Source organism: Simochromis diagramma, unplaced genomic scaffold (genome assembly GCF_900408965.1).
Source record: "Simochromis diagramma unplaced genomic scaffold, fSimDia1.1 OVJJ01000402.1, whole genome shotgun sequence".
Taxonomy (NCBI): Eukaryota; Metazoa; Chordata; class Actinopteri; order Cichliformes; family Cichlidae; genus Simochromis; species Simochromis diagramma.
In genome coordinates this window covers 4,469,866-4,486,166 of record NW_024386972.1, presented here as the reverse complement: position 1 = coordinate 4,486,166, position 16,301 = coordinate 4,469,866, and the positions used below count along the sequence as shown (strand labels likewise).

Genomic DNA, 16,301 nt, shown 5'->3' with positions numbered 1-16,301 from the left:
TGGCGTTTCAAACATGTGTGCTGCCAAGGGAAGCTGGTGAACAAACTATGCAAAGTCAACACTCATAATAATATTGATGATTGAAGGGTGTTTCTCTTATTTATAGATGTCAGTACAGATAGATATCAGCAGTAAAACTATACCTAGATTTTTGTGTTTCCTCTTTAAATTTGTTTGGTTGACTTGTTGTTGGTGCAACACAGTATCAGTACACTGAATTTAATAGGAAGAATTGAACTGAATAGCTAGTGGCCAGATAATAGTTTAAGATTTTTTCTTTTAAAATATTTGCCTTTTTAATGCTTAATATAGATTAATTACACATTATTGAAAGAATTATTACTAATGCTTTAAAACTTAGTTGCAAAAAAACTTTTCAGCTACTTTCTTACAGGCAGTGTTCAGAGGCATTAAGGATGCTAAAGGTGGAAAAATGAATGTGACGGGTGGCCTTCAGTGCAGATAGTCTTCAAATCCACGCTTTAATTATTACAGATTTAAAGGTTTATCAGCTGAAAAAGGTAGATGATGCAACTTTGTGTTCTCTTTGTCCACTGCCCTCTACACATATTTCAGTTCCAGTTAAGCTATTTCATCATACTTGATGGACAGGAGCAACATATTTGCTTTATGAGTATAGCAGATCTGTCAAGCTGCCAGTCACCCACTGCTACAGCTAGCTGACTGATTGATTTAGATGCAACTTCCCTTGAGAGTGACATTGTTGTGTCAATGACACCGTCCCTTATTTGCCTTTGCATTTTCCATCCATCTGTTTTACCTGTCTCGATCTCTCTTCATATGTAACCCTCATGCACCATTTTTCTTTGCCTTCATCCTTGTAGTCTTTGCCATGACCCCCAATTGACTGATAAAGGAACAGAACAGAAGAGTGATACAGAAGAGTGATATGCTCATCAACAGTAATCAGCGGGCTTGTTAGGTCTAATTCTGTAAATGTCATCCTAACTTTAGTGCTGTGATTACAGTGTACAATCCTTTAACTGAAGAAGCTATCGATTAAGATCCATTATTCTGCTGGCGTAAAGCAAAAACATATTTTACATCTGCGTCTTTCTTTTTCAAACTGAAGGTACTGTCAGATGAACTTCTTGTAGGTTGGAAAGGAGCCTTTTCAGAGCAGAGCTTGTTATTTCGACACCTGTTTCCTAGAAAGACTGTTGCTGTGGGGTGAACCTGATGGCCCAGCGGGGGGTAAATGACATTGCTTGAGCAGGGAGGCAGTCACTCCGTCTTCTTATCAGCTCTGCCTGCAAGCTGCTAGAATACAGAGCTGCAATGGGTAGCTGTGGGTAGACAATATCAGCAGCTGCGAGGACGAGCAATGACTCACTTCCACGGTGCCCTTATCTTATGATGTATGCGAGCAAGAGCAGGAATGGCATACATCAGCTTCAACTGCATGGGTATAATATATATATATATGCAGCTCCAAGTGTGAAGATGGGAAACATTTCCAAAACCTTCAGCTATAAAATCATTCTGCTCACCCTTTTAAAAAGTATGCTTTTTGTCATCCTGCTGTATTTTGTTCAGAGCAAATCATTATGGCTTACCTTTAGACACAAAGAAAACCTCAAGGATAAAACCAGAAGGTAGTACTGCAAGAGCATTATCTTTAAAGATCAACATTTCTTTCACCCTTTAGACATTGGCGTTCATTTTTATCTGCAGGTGAGTGTTGATCCAAGTGACTCCACAGTGAGGAATACTATTTTCTGATAATATAATCCCTCCTGTGGTCCAGGCCCGGCTGCGTATCTCTTATATCCATGTCCCTCCCCGTGAGAGCCTCATAGTTTCTGGGCTGAATGTCTCTCTCATCCTTATCGTTTCTTCCATATTGTGATTCCAATGCACAGGAAGGATGGGAGGATGGACAATGAGTAGAGTGCTGCTGTAATGTCTGATTGAAACAGGAAGTTTAAGAAGTCATTCCAATTAGTTACATTTTTCTCATGATTATACCGCTTTGTTGAGGTAGAAATGTTGACATTTTGTGAGCTGCTGCAATTTTATATTTTCTTCATATTCACAGCAGGTAATTACAATATAGCAACGTCACAATTTCACACAATCAGAGAGGTTTAAATGAGTTTTTTTATAATAATTCTGCTCTTTTACAATATTTCAGCCAGACAATGAAAACAGTGAGATAATGTTGACTCCTAGTCATCGCACTTAGTTTTCTTTCTTTCTCTGTCTCTCTCCATTTAGTTAGCAGAAGTCAGTGGATGAGGTGGGCTGTTCTCCATAACCCATTATGGATATCAACTACTGGCTATTTACCCATCTCAAAACATCCTGTCTGAAAGGCTCCTGCTCCATAACACCTCCCTGTGTTTGAGCTGGGACGCCCGGGACTCACAGGCTGTGGACATCATGACACAGATGGACTACAAGTACAGCCTGCTGGGCTCCACGGTGGAGGACTACCGCAAGAGACCGCTACTCCTGCAGGTGGATGAAACACCTATGAACCTGTTTGCAGTTCTGGAGGTAAAACGGGATCTACCAAGACGATGGAGCAACCTGGGGTGGTTCCGAAAGATCCGTGTCTACAGCTTCCTGTTTGGCCTGGCTGTCATGTTCCTCATCACGGCTTCATACATTCTGACTGGGGACAAAAAGGGCCTTCTCCTCACCCCTTCTCCCTATCACTTCAGCAGCCTGGTCAGCCCAGGACCTTTAACCTTTAATCTCTCCTCGGTCAAGGATTACATACATATTAAAATGGTGGTCAAATCCATTGCATCTAAGGTGGAGTTTCAGAGCAGTAGACAGCTTCCGGAGCTTAAAGCACTGGTTAAGAGTGAGCCACATGTGAGTATCCAAATTATTCTATATATTCTTTTTCCAATTTAACGCATGGACTTTGGCTTTGAATATCAAATGCTATCACAAAATTGATTTATTTAAAACTGATTAAATTCATACTTCAGTACTATATAACTATTTATATTACTCCTTTAATCAGCCCGAAGAGCCTTGTGCTATAATTAAATGTGTTGAAAAGGTGATTGAAATCAGCATTCCTGCCTACATGCTGTCTACCCAGGGCTGAATACGGCTACTCTGGTGTAATTCCCCATTGGCTACTGTGTCTAATTTAATTCATAAAGAGATAAACCTGCACTGAAATCCTTCTATAACTCTTTATGCCAAACCAGATAATTACATAGGTCCCCTTAAGCTCAAAGCCATCTCGAGGTCCTTCAGCATGTTGGCCTTAAGGCTTTCTTACTGTTCGTCTCACCTCAAAGCTTAGTTCAATTAATTGCTAATCGTAATGATAATGGCTTGTGCTTGGGCTATTTGCAATATAACTAATTTCTTATTGAACAACCTAATGAATTGGAGAGAGTGGCTGCAGGACAATCAATACTGCACCTGTGGACGGATCCGGCATTAATTGTCCTTAAAGTAGCCACGTCTTACAAAGTGCAAGCAAGTCATAGTGACGTGATTATTTGCTGCCTTTCATCAACAAAAAGAAAAAAATAACATCTTAACAATGTGAATGAATGCATGCATGCTCATGTGTACTGCTACCAGAAAGTGTGAGATGAGATTAGAGGTTAATCTGGTTACAAAATTACCAGAATGAAAGTTAACATTTTGTGAGTTTGCACCTCCACACTTACTCAACAATGAATTTGAAGCTCTTTTTGTGAGTGTGAGGGTGGATAATGGATCTGAGTTAGATTGTTTTTATGGCCACAAATTGCAATGTTCCCTTCTGGCCAAATCAGTCCCTCAAACACAATTCAGCTAATGTTCGTTTTAACTATTCAAGACCAGACTGAATGCAAAAAAGCCTCCAGAACAAGGAAAAAGGTATGAATGGCTGGACTATGTGGCTGAGCATCAGCAGTACAGATATGATAGAGTGTGCTGGTGTTTATTGGAACATTGCTCAACAAATTTAGCATGAAGCCACTTGCTTGTGTTTCTAATTTATTATAAGTCTGATCTGCCAGAGACCACATTCTAGCTGCACAAACTTGTCATGAACGCACACAGTGCTTGCCTAGTCCTACCAAAATAATGGTCTGTAGGCTATACAAAAAACCTCAAACATATTCATCTTCTACCGTGCGATGATAATTGAGAGTTTACAAAAAGTTTTGCGTGAAATGTCTAAATGGCCTAACAGACTGATGCAACCTGCTTTCTCTGCATTTACAGATGTTTTCTGTTATCCCTCGCAAATTTCTGCCTGGTGTCAAGAACCCCTGCTGGTATGAGGAATACACTGGGAATATCACTTCCGACCCATACAGGACAAACTTATATGGACGCTATTCGCGGCGCTTCAGAACAGTTTTCCAGCACTTGAGGAACACTTTCCACGAACATTTGCTTCATCACAACAGGAAACTCTACCGCATGCGGTGCCTTCCTTATTTCTATATCATTGGTCAGCCAAAGTGCGGCACAACAGACCTGTATGATAGACTAAAGCTGCACCCGGACGTGAAGTTCACAACTTTCAAAGAGCCACACTGGTGGACCCGCAAACGTTTTGGTGAGTAAGGAACACGTAATTTTGAGCGGTACGGGAGCCTGGGACCATGACATATGCTAAGCTCAAGTCACTGTCATTATTTTGGCAGTGAAATAGCCTCAGTGGACCCCACAAAACCACTAAGTGACATAATATTGAAATTGTCTATACTATAACTATCATCATATTGTTTTATGCGTGAATTGCACAGTTTCTGCATATTTTAGTAGGTAATTTGAGTTCTTTGGGTATTGACTGACAATAATGTTAGAGTAAGACTTTTCTGAAACAAATACACATTTATGTATTTGTTTTTACATTTAGTTCCATATAGTTCAGTTTCTGGCTGTCTCAGGCTTTCTACCAATTTCTACCCCGGCTGTCCAGCATATTATGTATCTATATTAATATATTTTATATTCCCAAGTAACCTTGGGCAAGATACTGAACCCTGATGCCCCTGATGTTTGTGTGAATGTTAGATAAAAGTGCTTAGGCATAGATAAAAGCACTGTATGAATGTGTGTGTCACTGGGTGAATGAGACTTATAGTAGAAAGTGCTTTCAGTGCTCAAAATTAAGAAGAAAGGTGCTATATAAGCTTTTCCCAGTGCAATTACAGTATAATTACAGGGAAATTAATACTCAAAACAAAAGCACTACAATTAACAGAAACTGCTAATTTTCTGCCTGAGAGTTGACCCAGATCAACATCCCTAATTGTATATTTACAATCTTTATGCAGCAATTTGAATTATAACCATTCCCTGTTCCCCTCCTGCATACTTTTACACCTTCATTAGACTCTTACCAGTGCAACTTTCTCATCTTGGTATGTGTGGTTAAGCTTATGTGCTAACAAAGCTCATTAACAGCTCGACTAGAACTATACGCAGAAGGATCTAGATTAACTGTACTTTATTGTCATCTGTGACATAGACTTATCTCTGTGGTAGAAAGCACTTGAAAGGAACATAAAAACAACCGAAGCTTCTTCAGGCACACTGAACCCACGCATGCTGTTATTTTGGACTTGTTTAGCACGTTAATGTTGCAGTCGCTCCTTGCGACACATCTCTCTACCGTGAAATTTGCTTCCCTCAGCTTCTAGGTGCATCATTTGGGCTGTTCCCACTGTGCATAAATTTGAATTTTACACTCTCCTTGAAAAGAGTAACAGAGCAATTATAGGTTTATTTAATTACACAACAAATCTTTCCATTTTATGATAGAGCTGTTGCATAAAGGCAATTAAAGTTGTTACTTCTTATTGGATAGAATATTGAATAAATAATGGATAAATAGTGAAAATACTGGCCAATTTCATGGAGAGTTTAACACTATCTGTTAATATATTGGCTTGTTTGTTTAGACGCACACAAATTACTGCCAAAATTCCGGCTTATAATTTTGGCACTCAAGGCGTTTGAACAGGTGGTAACTCGAACAAGTCATTTGCACAAACAAAGAGAAAACCCTGTGCGTCAAGAAGTAAGAGCCGCCTCGCAGCAGACATCTGGGTCGTATGGCAGTTCTAACAGTGTGGCTGACATTGTGGTGTTCTTCCTCCATGAGCATCTGTGATGTAAAAAGAACCACCACACCATCACAGATGGGATTAAAAGCTACGCAAGACCCGGGAGTGAGACTGAATGCACCTCATGTGAGAAGAAAACCCCCTGGACACCCTTAAGTTGAATGTTAAATCACTTGTTTGGTTTGATTTAGTGATTTTAGACACCACGAAGGCTTTACTCGATTTCCTCTTACATCTGAAATATTTTTAATTACAAATATAGCTGATAATAAGGCTTGTAGTAAAAATCTTAAGTAGGCCAAGATTTCTTTTTCTCTCTTGCATTGTTGTCTCTAAACAAGCAGATCATCATACCTATGAGGTTTTGTTTGTTTCCCTTTGATACTGAAAGAGTCATTAAGACTCATGAATAATGGGAATCCTTCATCAGCCCAGGATGCGGACATCAGCGAGTGAGTCAGCGCGTGTGTCTCACTAATGTGTGCCTGAAATAAAGAAATACAAAGCCCAGCAGTTAAACGGTAGGGGAGCGATCTGCCTTTTGACCGATGGCTCTGTTTTCAGTTCTGATTTCAAAATCAGAAGTCAATAACACAACAGCTTTATACTGAATTTTGTATATGCAGTGCTCAGATTATTTTATAATTATCTTTTAGTAAATGAAGCTACGCTATAACACGAGTGCAATACGAGCGCTCGATTTTCACCGTGATTTCTGGGGATGGGGGCTATTCTTCTACTCAACAACGACTAATTTGACATTTTATTTTTCCAGCAGCTGTCTGTCTAAAGGTTACTTAATGATTTGAATAAATTCACTCATGGCTTTGGTGTACTCCTTGTTAAGGGCACTACATACAGTATTGGCCACAATCTTTGGAAAAAAAAATCATCCAAATTCTCACCACAAATATCAAAAGAGGCTTAAGTGTCACAGCCAAATCTATCCCTTTGAAGTTTATCCAGTTGCTGACTATGCCCCTAATCCTTTCGAGACTCACAAAACCTAATTGGTGGATTGATCAGTCTGCATGCAATACTTATTTTAATGTGTTGGGTTTAGTTTGAGTTGATAATTATTTGAAGCTCGTAAAGCTGTGGGTTGTGGATGAGTTGTTTGCCTTAATTTGTCTGCCTCATGCTCCGTGTTTTCTGCTGCTTGTGATGTTGCATAGCAGCAAATGCAGTTATATCCCAAGGACACAGGTCCCCCTCAGTTACTGTCCCCCCTCGTTGGGTGCGCTTTCATCTTTGCTGTCACTTTCTTTCTCTCTATTCCTTCTAGTCATGAACTTCGGGCTGCTAATCAGCACTTTTCTCTTAAGACATCCTTTGAGAGCTCTCAGAATTCAAATGGTCTTGTTTTGTATTTATTTATTTCGATCCCCCTCGAGGCGCTGCTCGGTCGATGCAGTAAAAAGGTGATTTGATGCGATCCGTGCTACATAACTTTCTTGGAGGAGCATTTTGCATCTTAAGCAGATGTGTCTGTTGTGTACAGTTCCCATCAAGAAACACAGCCTATTTGAAAACTGCTCTATGCTTAATTCATATGAAAAAGCACAGGGACGGGGAAAAAAAAGAAAAGCACTGAAGCAAGACTCGCCAGAGCCATCACACCTCATACAAGTGTGACCGTTCTGGATGAGTAATGATGCAGACTGGGTGTTTGGAGAGTTTACTTGAGTTTTCTAATCATGTTTTTCCTCCTAAGAAAAGGTGGTTTAATAGGACACCATCAAAGCATCGCTGAAAGTAACAGCCGCCTGAGTTACCTCATTATCCTTATGCTGCACGGATACTCCCAAGTCCTAAACCGTATCTCCACGATAGCCTACTAAATTATAATTATAATGTACACCACAGCAGCTAAGATGGAAAACACATTTGCTAGTCCTGCATTTTAAGGATTAACTTGACATTGGCCTTTAATTGGAAACACAAGAAAGTGAGCAGAGACAGTACTCCCTGCTGAATTTGGATTGGATCTTTACTTGGATTTTATTAGGTCATCCTGCAGTCAGGACAACAACAAAACCCTAATGACCCCCTTTAGTGTGAGCACAGAAACACATGTAGAGAAACAAGAAGGCGGGACTGAAAACACACCCACTTTTGCTTCTAGAATCCCATTTAAAGCCAACGTATCCACTCCAACAGCTTTTTAAGTGTAATAACTTAGCAAAAAATTCTAAAATATACCTGCCTAAAGTCAACGTCTTTTTCTCTGTCAGGTATCATTCGTCTCAGTGAGGGCTTCCATGATCGATACCCAGTGGAAGACTACTTGGACTTGTTCGATCAGGCTGCTTACCAAATCCAGGGCAACCTCACAGCAAATACCAGCAGATCCAGCCAACCTGATATGATCATAGGTAAGTGAGATGACAGCCAGCTCCCATTTGTAGAAATGAAACTATTATAACATATATTATTGCAACACTTCGAATTAAAATTTATTGAAGCATTTTCCAACTGGGCTCTGCACCACTAGTTGTTAGCCAGTGTGGATAACACGGATAATTATCGTCTTAGTAACATATTGGGACCGAGATTTATAAAATAGACTTAAAATATTTTTGGGCAGCATGGTGGTCTTTACAGTAAGAAGGTCCTTGGTTCAAATCCACCATCTGGCCCAAATCTAGTTTAATTTCCGGGTGGTTGAAAATTCACTCTGTGTCGTTTCTACTTGGTGCTACTGTAACTTGCTAACAAAGGCTTTAAAAGTTATACAATGGAAGATTATAATCTTTAGAATTAAACAGTCAGCACAACTGAATACCTACATATACTGTAGTTGCCCTATGCCTACTGCACAGCAGCCTCCAGTGGATGTGAGCAACATTACCTTCCTGGTTTATGTCCCATTGCAGTAATTTAATGGATCTAACAAGGACTGCCAAAGAGCAGGGAAAGGTCATAAAACCTGGTACCCATTGCTCAGATGATTAGCAGCCATGTGATATAAGTACTAACCACTTGGCAATTGGTTTGTCACTCATTATGCAAAATGCTGGGAGCAGGAGCAGAGATTTAGAAGTGGAAGTTTTGCAAGCAAACAGAAATGACTTGAGTGCAACGATATAGAGGTTCAGTTAGAGGACAAGATGCCTGTGCGGGCAGCAGTCCGTCTCAGGGCAGACATACAATTTTGCGCAGTAGAGGAACAAATCTATGTGGTTTATTTGAGTCCAAAGGCAAAGTTTTGAAGTGGACTGTTGCAATATTTGAACAAGAAAACAAGAACTGATGCTCTTAAATGAAATGTCTCTTGAATAAATACACCGTGAGTAATATGAGGTGATAGGAGCAGGTATAATTCAAACGAATCATACCTTGATCCAGTTCAAATCTAACTGTCATCAAAACCTTCATATTCCAAAGTGACCCAGCTACATTTTGCATTTAATATGAACTAAGATTGCGCAGAATGCAAACACTGAATATCATATTGCACTTTTTGTGCTATGCAAGCACAGTAAATCAAACTTTGAGTTGCACATTATGACAGGAAACTGCATATCAGCATTTCCCCACACAAAAAAATACCCAACTATTACAGACTGATTATCATCAGAATAACATGTTTTTGGGTAGCTAAGCCAACAAGATACAGGCGATAGTGTGTAAAACATTGCCTGACTTCTTGCTAATCGCATCTCTTGGTAGTTTTCTAAGCGGAAACATTTCCTGTTGAGTGTAACCTCTGTCTTCCTGTTTTCTTTCACTGCTTCAGGGAACAGCTATTGTTCCCCACTCTCTACTGAGAATCTTATTAATTACTCGGGTCATGTATCTGTTGTGATCCATCTATAGAACGTGGTCCTGCAGCATTCTGTGCCCTCGTCGGGCTGCAGCCAATAGCATTGGGCCTGGGGTGACCTGACACTCACTTTAAACTTCGCTTGTAATCTTGTGTCCAATATTACAAAACTACTATTAAAGCAGCAGGTAGTGAGGATGAAGCATGGGGCCGCTCTGTAGCAGCCACTTTCACTTCAGTGAGGGAAGGTATTTCTGAACGAGCTAGTGACTCAGCCTTAAAGAGAGGCTCTAACAGCTTAATAATACTGGACTTCCGTCTGCCTCACTTAGCCACTTCACTGAAGTGCTGTATAAGGGAATCATTGTTTTGTGTGCGTGCGTGTGTGAATGTGTGTGTGTGTGTGTGTCAGGACAGCAATAATACCCGCAGTGGGGTGGTGAAGTCTTACAAACCTCCTTCCTCTATCTGCATATCCTGTCTCCAGCCCCTCTGCAACTATCTGTTTCTGTCTTTTTTCCCCCTCCATCGCTTAAACACTGTGTCAAAGAAATTGCTCGGTCGCAAAGAAAAACTGATTTCAATTTTCAACAACAGGCTTTTCACACTTGGCTCGCTGCATTGGGTGCAGCTTAGCATGTTGTACTGTTTTGTTTGCGATTTCAAATAAATAATCCTAGTTAGAGGGGTGTGGGGGAGCAAAACCCCACTCAGTATTCACACGATGCCCTGGGAGAGCCCAGCACGGCGCAGGCCTATGGCCAGGATCTTGGGCTTCTGATTCTTTTCAACCCCCGGCCAAGACCCAGCCACTATGAAACACCAGAGAGACCAGTCTGGCTCCTGCATTTGTTTGTCCTGTACAGCCCTCCTTCTGGACCAAAATAAGCCCTTTTAATGGATACAGAGACCTTTAAATAGACTTGATCACAGTGTGTATCATTTTAGGTGTTAACAGCATTAACAGTGATCCTGTTTCGCTCTCACCGTTTTCATCGCAAAAAAATAGGCCCTGGCTATCGTCCCTTTTTTCTGAGGAAGGGAGGCAGATAAGGCTCCTGTTGTGTTCCTTCCAAATACAGCTTTGCTTCACAGATAAGAGGATAATGAAGGCGCAGACAGTCTAATGAATCCAGGATATCATTTCTCAGCTTGGCTTGATAAAGTTTATGGTCCTAAATTGTTTGAGAAACAATGTCCTCTGACTTGGTATGAGCACCAGTCTGGACAAGGATTTGAAGACTGCAGTCATTGTACTATTTAGCTGCCCTTGCTGTTTGTCTTTTTTCTTTCTTTTTTCTCCCATTGAGCACTTGCTTTAGAACATCTCATTTTATTGACCTTTGCTTTCATGTTTTACTTCAAGCTTTAATTTAGAGGCTGTATGTTTCAAGTTTCATAACAACGATTTAAATCTCAGACAATCATTTGCAGGTAATGACAAACTAAAACGGAAATGAAAAATGAAAATAGGCTTAAAAATTAGTTGCAAAAACAACAACAACAATGGTTTTCCCAATACATGCCCATTATTTCTTAATAACCAAACTGTTTATTTTGTATTGTCCACCATCTAAAACCCAACTTTCAGTGATTAATAACATTTGGCCAGTTTACATTTAAGCCAAACGAGATACCAAATCCTGTTTGTTTTTTTTAAATATCAATCAACATCACATTTTACAATAAAATACGTTTATGGTGATAAGAATAGTAACGCTAAAATAACAATACAAAAGTGTATTAGTATGATGTTTTTATGTTGTTGTAGATTATTAGGTGTAAGATAACACATATAACAGCAATTTGATGTAATTTAACAGGGATCCTGTACTGTGTATATTTGGTAAAAATATACAAAAAACACAAATAATGAGCCTTACACTAAAAACTAAAAGTGTCTGTGACTGCACAATATTTTTGTGTATGTGTGCATGTTTTTACTTGAAGCACTGTGGCTGTATTTTCCAGGAGAAGCCAGCGCATCCACCATGTGGGATAACAACGCTTGGGTATATTTCTATGACAACACAACAAAGGGAGAGCCTCCCTTCCTTATCCAGGACTTCATCCATGCCCTGCAGCCTGATGCCCGCTTCATTGTCATGCTCAGGGATCCAGTGGAAAGGTGGGAGAAATCTGCTTTGCTAGCGATGATGCAGATCTAGTTCTGATGTGCATGTCTTTGCACCCCTATCATAAGTGTTTACACTGCTGACACAGACAGACATTTTCCAGGTTCATAAGAAACAAAAGACCTGTTGTCACAAGAGATGTGTTGACTTTTACTCAGACAGGCTGCTACAAAAGTATCACTATGATGCCTTTATCAGACATGTGGAGACCTTACAGCTGAATGCCTGTGTGATAATGTGTTTAGACGGGGGTGGGGAGGGTTCTTAACGCTGTTAATGTTGATTTTTACTTCTGAGAATGTCTAAGCATGCTCTGTAATTGCTTCTGTCTGTCAAATCGTGGCCCGTGGAACCTCTCCCCCGAAACAATTCTAGGAAAAAATGAGTTGCATGCTCAATTAGATTAGCTGTGTCATTTTTATTAGGTGAGATCAGTTTACACCCTGTACCGCATTTCCTCTATAGGATCTTACATTTCAAACTAAATTGCAACTTAGAGTTTATATGGATCAGTGTCGCCACAATTCCCTTTCATTCTCATTTGACAGGAGGCAGCAGAAACATGTTTCAGTCATAGAGTCAACCATTAAGAACTGAGTTGAGTTCACTGTGAATATTTTTGGTTGACTTAGAAAAAAAGCCTAAATACAAAACATTAACAGACTGACTGGAAACGACAAAATACCAAATTGTAGGTCCTAATTTGGACATCTGGGTTTCTCTGTGAAGGCCTGTCAATTCTGGAACCCATTACTGACTGATCAAATTAATTACAGAGAGAAATTTTTCACAAGGGCTGGCTGAAAGCAAACAAGAGTAGCAATTTTTAGTAAATTGAACCCCAAATGATTATTTTGATTCATTTAATTGTCACTTAATCTGGCAGCTTAATTAAAATCGAAATATCTTTTTTCATTTTAAGAGAGAACAACAGAAGTATAATGGAAGCACTAAGATGACAGAGATAAGAGTCAAGACCAGTGCCAGCATCAATAAACATCTGGCTGGCTTAACAAGCTAAAAGAATTTGCTGTCAGAGGAGGCTGAGGCACTGGGGATTCCTCTTGCTGGACCAATATGATGACTGTCTACAGTTTAATTAGGAGACATATTAAAAATACCAGAGAAGAGGAAATATACCTGTGATATTACAGCTTGTAAATGCTTGAAGACAAAAACCTGAAACATAATAAGGTGTCTTTTCCATGTTCAAATTTGTCTCTTGTCTTGCAGGCTGTACTCTGACTACCTTTACTTTGGTAGTGCCAATAAGTCTGCAGAGGATTTCCACGAGAAGGTGTCAGAGTCACTGCAGTTGTTTGAGGGGTGCCTTACGGAGTTCACAATGCGCTCCTGTGTGTACAACACCACCGTCAACAACGCCATGCCAGTGAGTGTTCCCCGCCTCCTGCTTTTGTCTCAAAGCTCCGCTGAAAAGCGGCACTTAGTGACCAGTTTATTAGCTGGTGGGAACGAAGAAAGTAAGAAAAGACAGATGGAGAGAAGTCCGTGCTTCATTAGCAAACGCTAAAGTTCGCAGGACAGACTTAATGGAAAGGATTGGCAGCACTGTGGGACCACTGAGCAGTTCAACACCTCAAGCCTCTTTGTGTACTACAAAAGCTCGTTTTCCTGTGAACTTGCTTCTTACTCATGGACCACGTATTAGTGCCAGCCAGTGCCCGGGCTGGTGTTAGGTCAGCTTTTCTCATAGCACCCTGAGGCAGACTGTGTGAGATGGGGATGAGGATTGTCCTCTGTTGGCTTTCCCTTTATGCTGCCTTGTATTTAGAGGTTCTCCAACAGTCTTTATGGCCCTTCATGAGCATGTTTGCTCTCTAGCGATGACCTAATTGTTCATCCGCAAATATCTATAAGAGTTATTAGCCCACGTGAGAAGCATTACAGCTGTCCCTACAGCAGACTCTCATGCCTGTGGTTTCTTGATAAAGGTTTTAGAGCTTGGATTAATGTCTTAGAGAAAAAAAACAAATAAACCCCAGCATGAGAACACGTCTGACCTAAACTGTTGTACCAAATTGATTTAACAAAGAAGGAATTGCTGACTTGGCTTGTAATCATCGATTCTAAATGGCCTTTCAATTTTCGCTAAAAAGGCGAAAGGACAGGGTATTTTGTGCACACCTACTGTTCTGCAGTGAACTGTCACAAAGGAATCCAAAAATCAATTTCAACAAGGGTTAGGCTACGAGCAAATGCTTTGATGAGATCTCACAAAAGATCAGTGTGCTCATTTATTTCTGGGGTTGATGAATTGTGTAGTGGTTTAATCTACGTCTCAAATAAAACCTCAGAAAATTAAAAGAAACGTCTATCCTGTGTTCCCAGAGCCCAAGTTGAGATCTTTAAAATACTTGTTTTGACCAGAAAATAATTTAAAGATTATTAAATCTTTAGATTATTTCAATTTGCACTTTTACAAAAGAGGGAAAATCACCTTATTATGATGCAAAACTAAATTGAAATACTATATAATGTTTGGCCGTAAAGTATTTAGTTTGGTTGTGATGATGATGCAGGTTTCCCTCCTTCTTATCTCCCTCTCTCACTTCAAATAATAAACACTACACATTTACATGCCTACACAGCATCTAGCATCACTGAGCCGAATTCATGGAGAAGACGAAAAAGAAAGCAGTTAAAATTTCCTCCCTCCACCTGTTTATCTCCTTAAAGAAGAGGATGCATGCACCATTTTGCTAAGAAAAAGCGCCTTGCATAGGAATTTCTTATCTCATGTTGACTTTCTTCTTCTGTGCCCTCAGGTCAGATTGCAAGTTGGCTTATACATTGTGTACTTAATGGACTGGCTGACCATCTTCAGCAGGAAACAAATTCTGGTCCTAAGGTTGGAAGACCATGCCTCTAACAGGAAATACACAATGCATCAAGTCTTCGAGTTCCTTAACCTGGGTAAGTGAACAAGTGAGTAAGTGTAGTCATGGGGACTCTGATCAGTACAGTTCCAAACAGTGCCCTAGATACATACAAATATGGATATGTAGTGTAGCAGTGATTGTGATTATTAGAAAAACGAATGCGCCGACCTAAAACCTGTGCAAACAAATGTCACTTTAAAATGGCATGCAACGATATAATTAAAATCTGTCGATGCAGAATAGGGGAGTATAAAATCTCCACTTAGGAGTAATCGTGAACAGTTTACCACACATGCACACAGGTTTGAGTGTATGAATATGACAGCCAAAAACAGCCCCTTCCAGCTTTGTGGAAGCTTCCTTATCTGAACTCACTGGTTTATCCCACAGTGTAATTGCCCCAAAGCTCAGACTTAGCTCTTCAAAGAGCTGCCAACACCATCTAAGGTGTGATTACCTTCCAGAGAATCTTTTGCCTTTCTCACTATTTTGTTCCATTTGTTTAGTGCTGCATCAAAATCAAAATAAGTGGACCAGAACGAGGGGGTGTGAAAGAAATGTTTCTGTGTTTTTCACAGGGCCTGCTGACAAAAGAAATTGAGTCAGAAATCACAAGAAGCCCGGCGTCAAACACCAGGAGGCCAGCCGACAAAAACCTAGGACCCATGCTGCCCATCACTAAAGACATCCTGCGGGACTTCTACACACCGTTCAATGAAAAATTGGCCAAAGTGCTGCAGAATGACTCCTTCCTCTGGGAGAATAACTCTAAACTCTGAATATCCCAACATCACAACTCCTGTTATTTTAGAAAAAGAAAGAAAGAAAAAAAATACCACTGATGTGTCAACCAGCCCCTTTGGACTTCATCTCTCTCAAGTGCCCATTAAAAAAACAAAACAATAAAATCTATGTTTTTTTATTTAAATTATTTTTTTAAGTTATAAAAGCAGAGATGAATCAAAGATAGAAAAATAGCACAAGCAAGTGTGGTGGTTTTGTGTGAGAGTGTGTGAGAGAGAGTTGAGTTGTTCTTGGCCCTGATTGTTGTTGTTGTTTTTTTAACCAGATGTACAAAAATTAAATAGTGAAACTGAAGATATTACGTTGTCTCTTTATGTTTAATTAATTTAAAGAGGAAGACGTCTGACAGGACTGAAAGATGAGATCTAGTAGTTTTGGTCCTTTTCTTCCAAGATAGCTATACTCAGAGAGACAAATTACTTTGATTGTACCTTTATCAGAAGGATTGTAAATATGGCATAGTGAAACGAGCTTGTAGGGGCACAATGGATTAGTGAAACAACAGCGCCCTCTACTGTGAAGAAGATGTAACTACAATCTTAAAATTGGCCTCATTCAAGACTAAAAGGTTAAAAACACAGATGTGAAATGGAATATATGTTATCCTCAAAATTAATACAATGGTTTGTCT

The 16,301-nt window shown here is 39.9% G+C and overlaps 1 protein-coding gene across 2 annotated transcripts in view; it reads left to right on the top strand.

Annotated features, from left to right (window-relative positions):
* Positions 1-15,968, top strand: part of LOC120738016 (carbohydrate sulfotransferase 15-like) — a 40,111-nt gene extending 24,143 nt beyond the window's left edge. For both annotated transcript variants that reach the window (XM_040039022.1, XM_040039023.1), the window contains exons 2-8: positions 2,239-2,844; positions 4,210-4,549; positions 8,300-8,440; positions 11,803-11,959; positions 13,200-13,356; positions 14,753-14,900; positions 15,445-15,968. In XM_040039022.1, the coding sequence (XP_039894956.1) occupies positions 2,404-2,844; positions 4,210-4,549; positions 8,300-8,440; positions 11,803-11,959; positions 13,200-13,356; positions 14,753-14,900; positions 15,445-15,467 (1,407 nt within the window). In that variant the 5' untranslated portion in view covers positions 2,239-2,403 and the 3' untranslated portion in view covers positions 15,468-15,968. The remainder of the gene's footprint in view (positions 1-2,238; positions 2,845-4,209; positions 4,550-8,299; positions 8,441-11,802; positions 11,960-13,199; positions 13,357-14,752; positions 14,901-15,444) is intronic.
* The last annotated feature ends 333 nt before the right edge of the window (positions 15,969-16,301 follow it).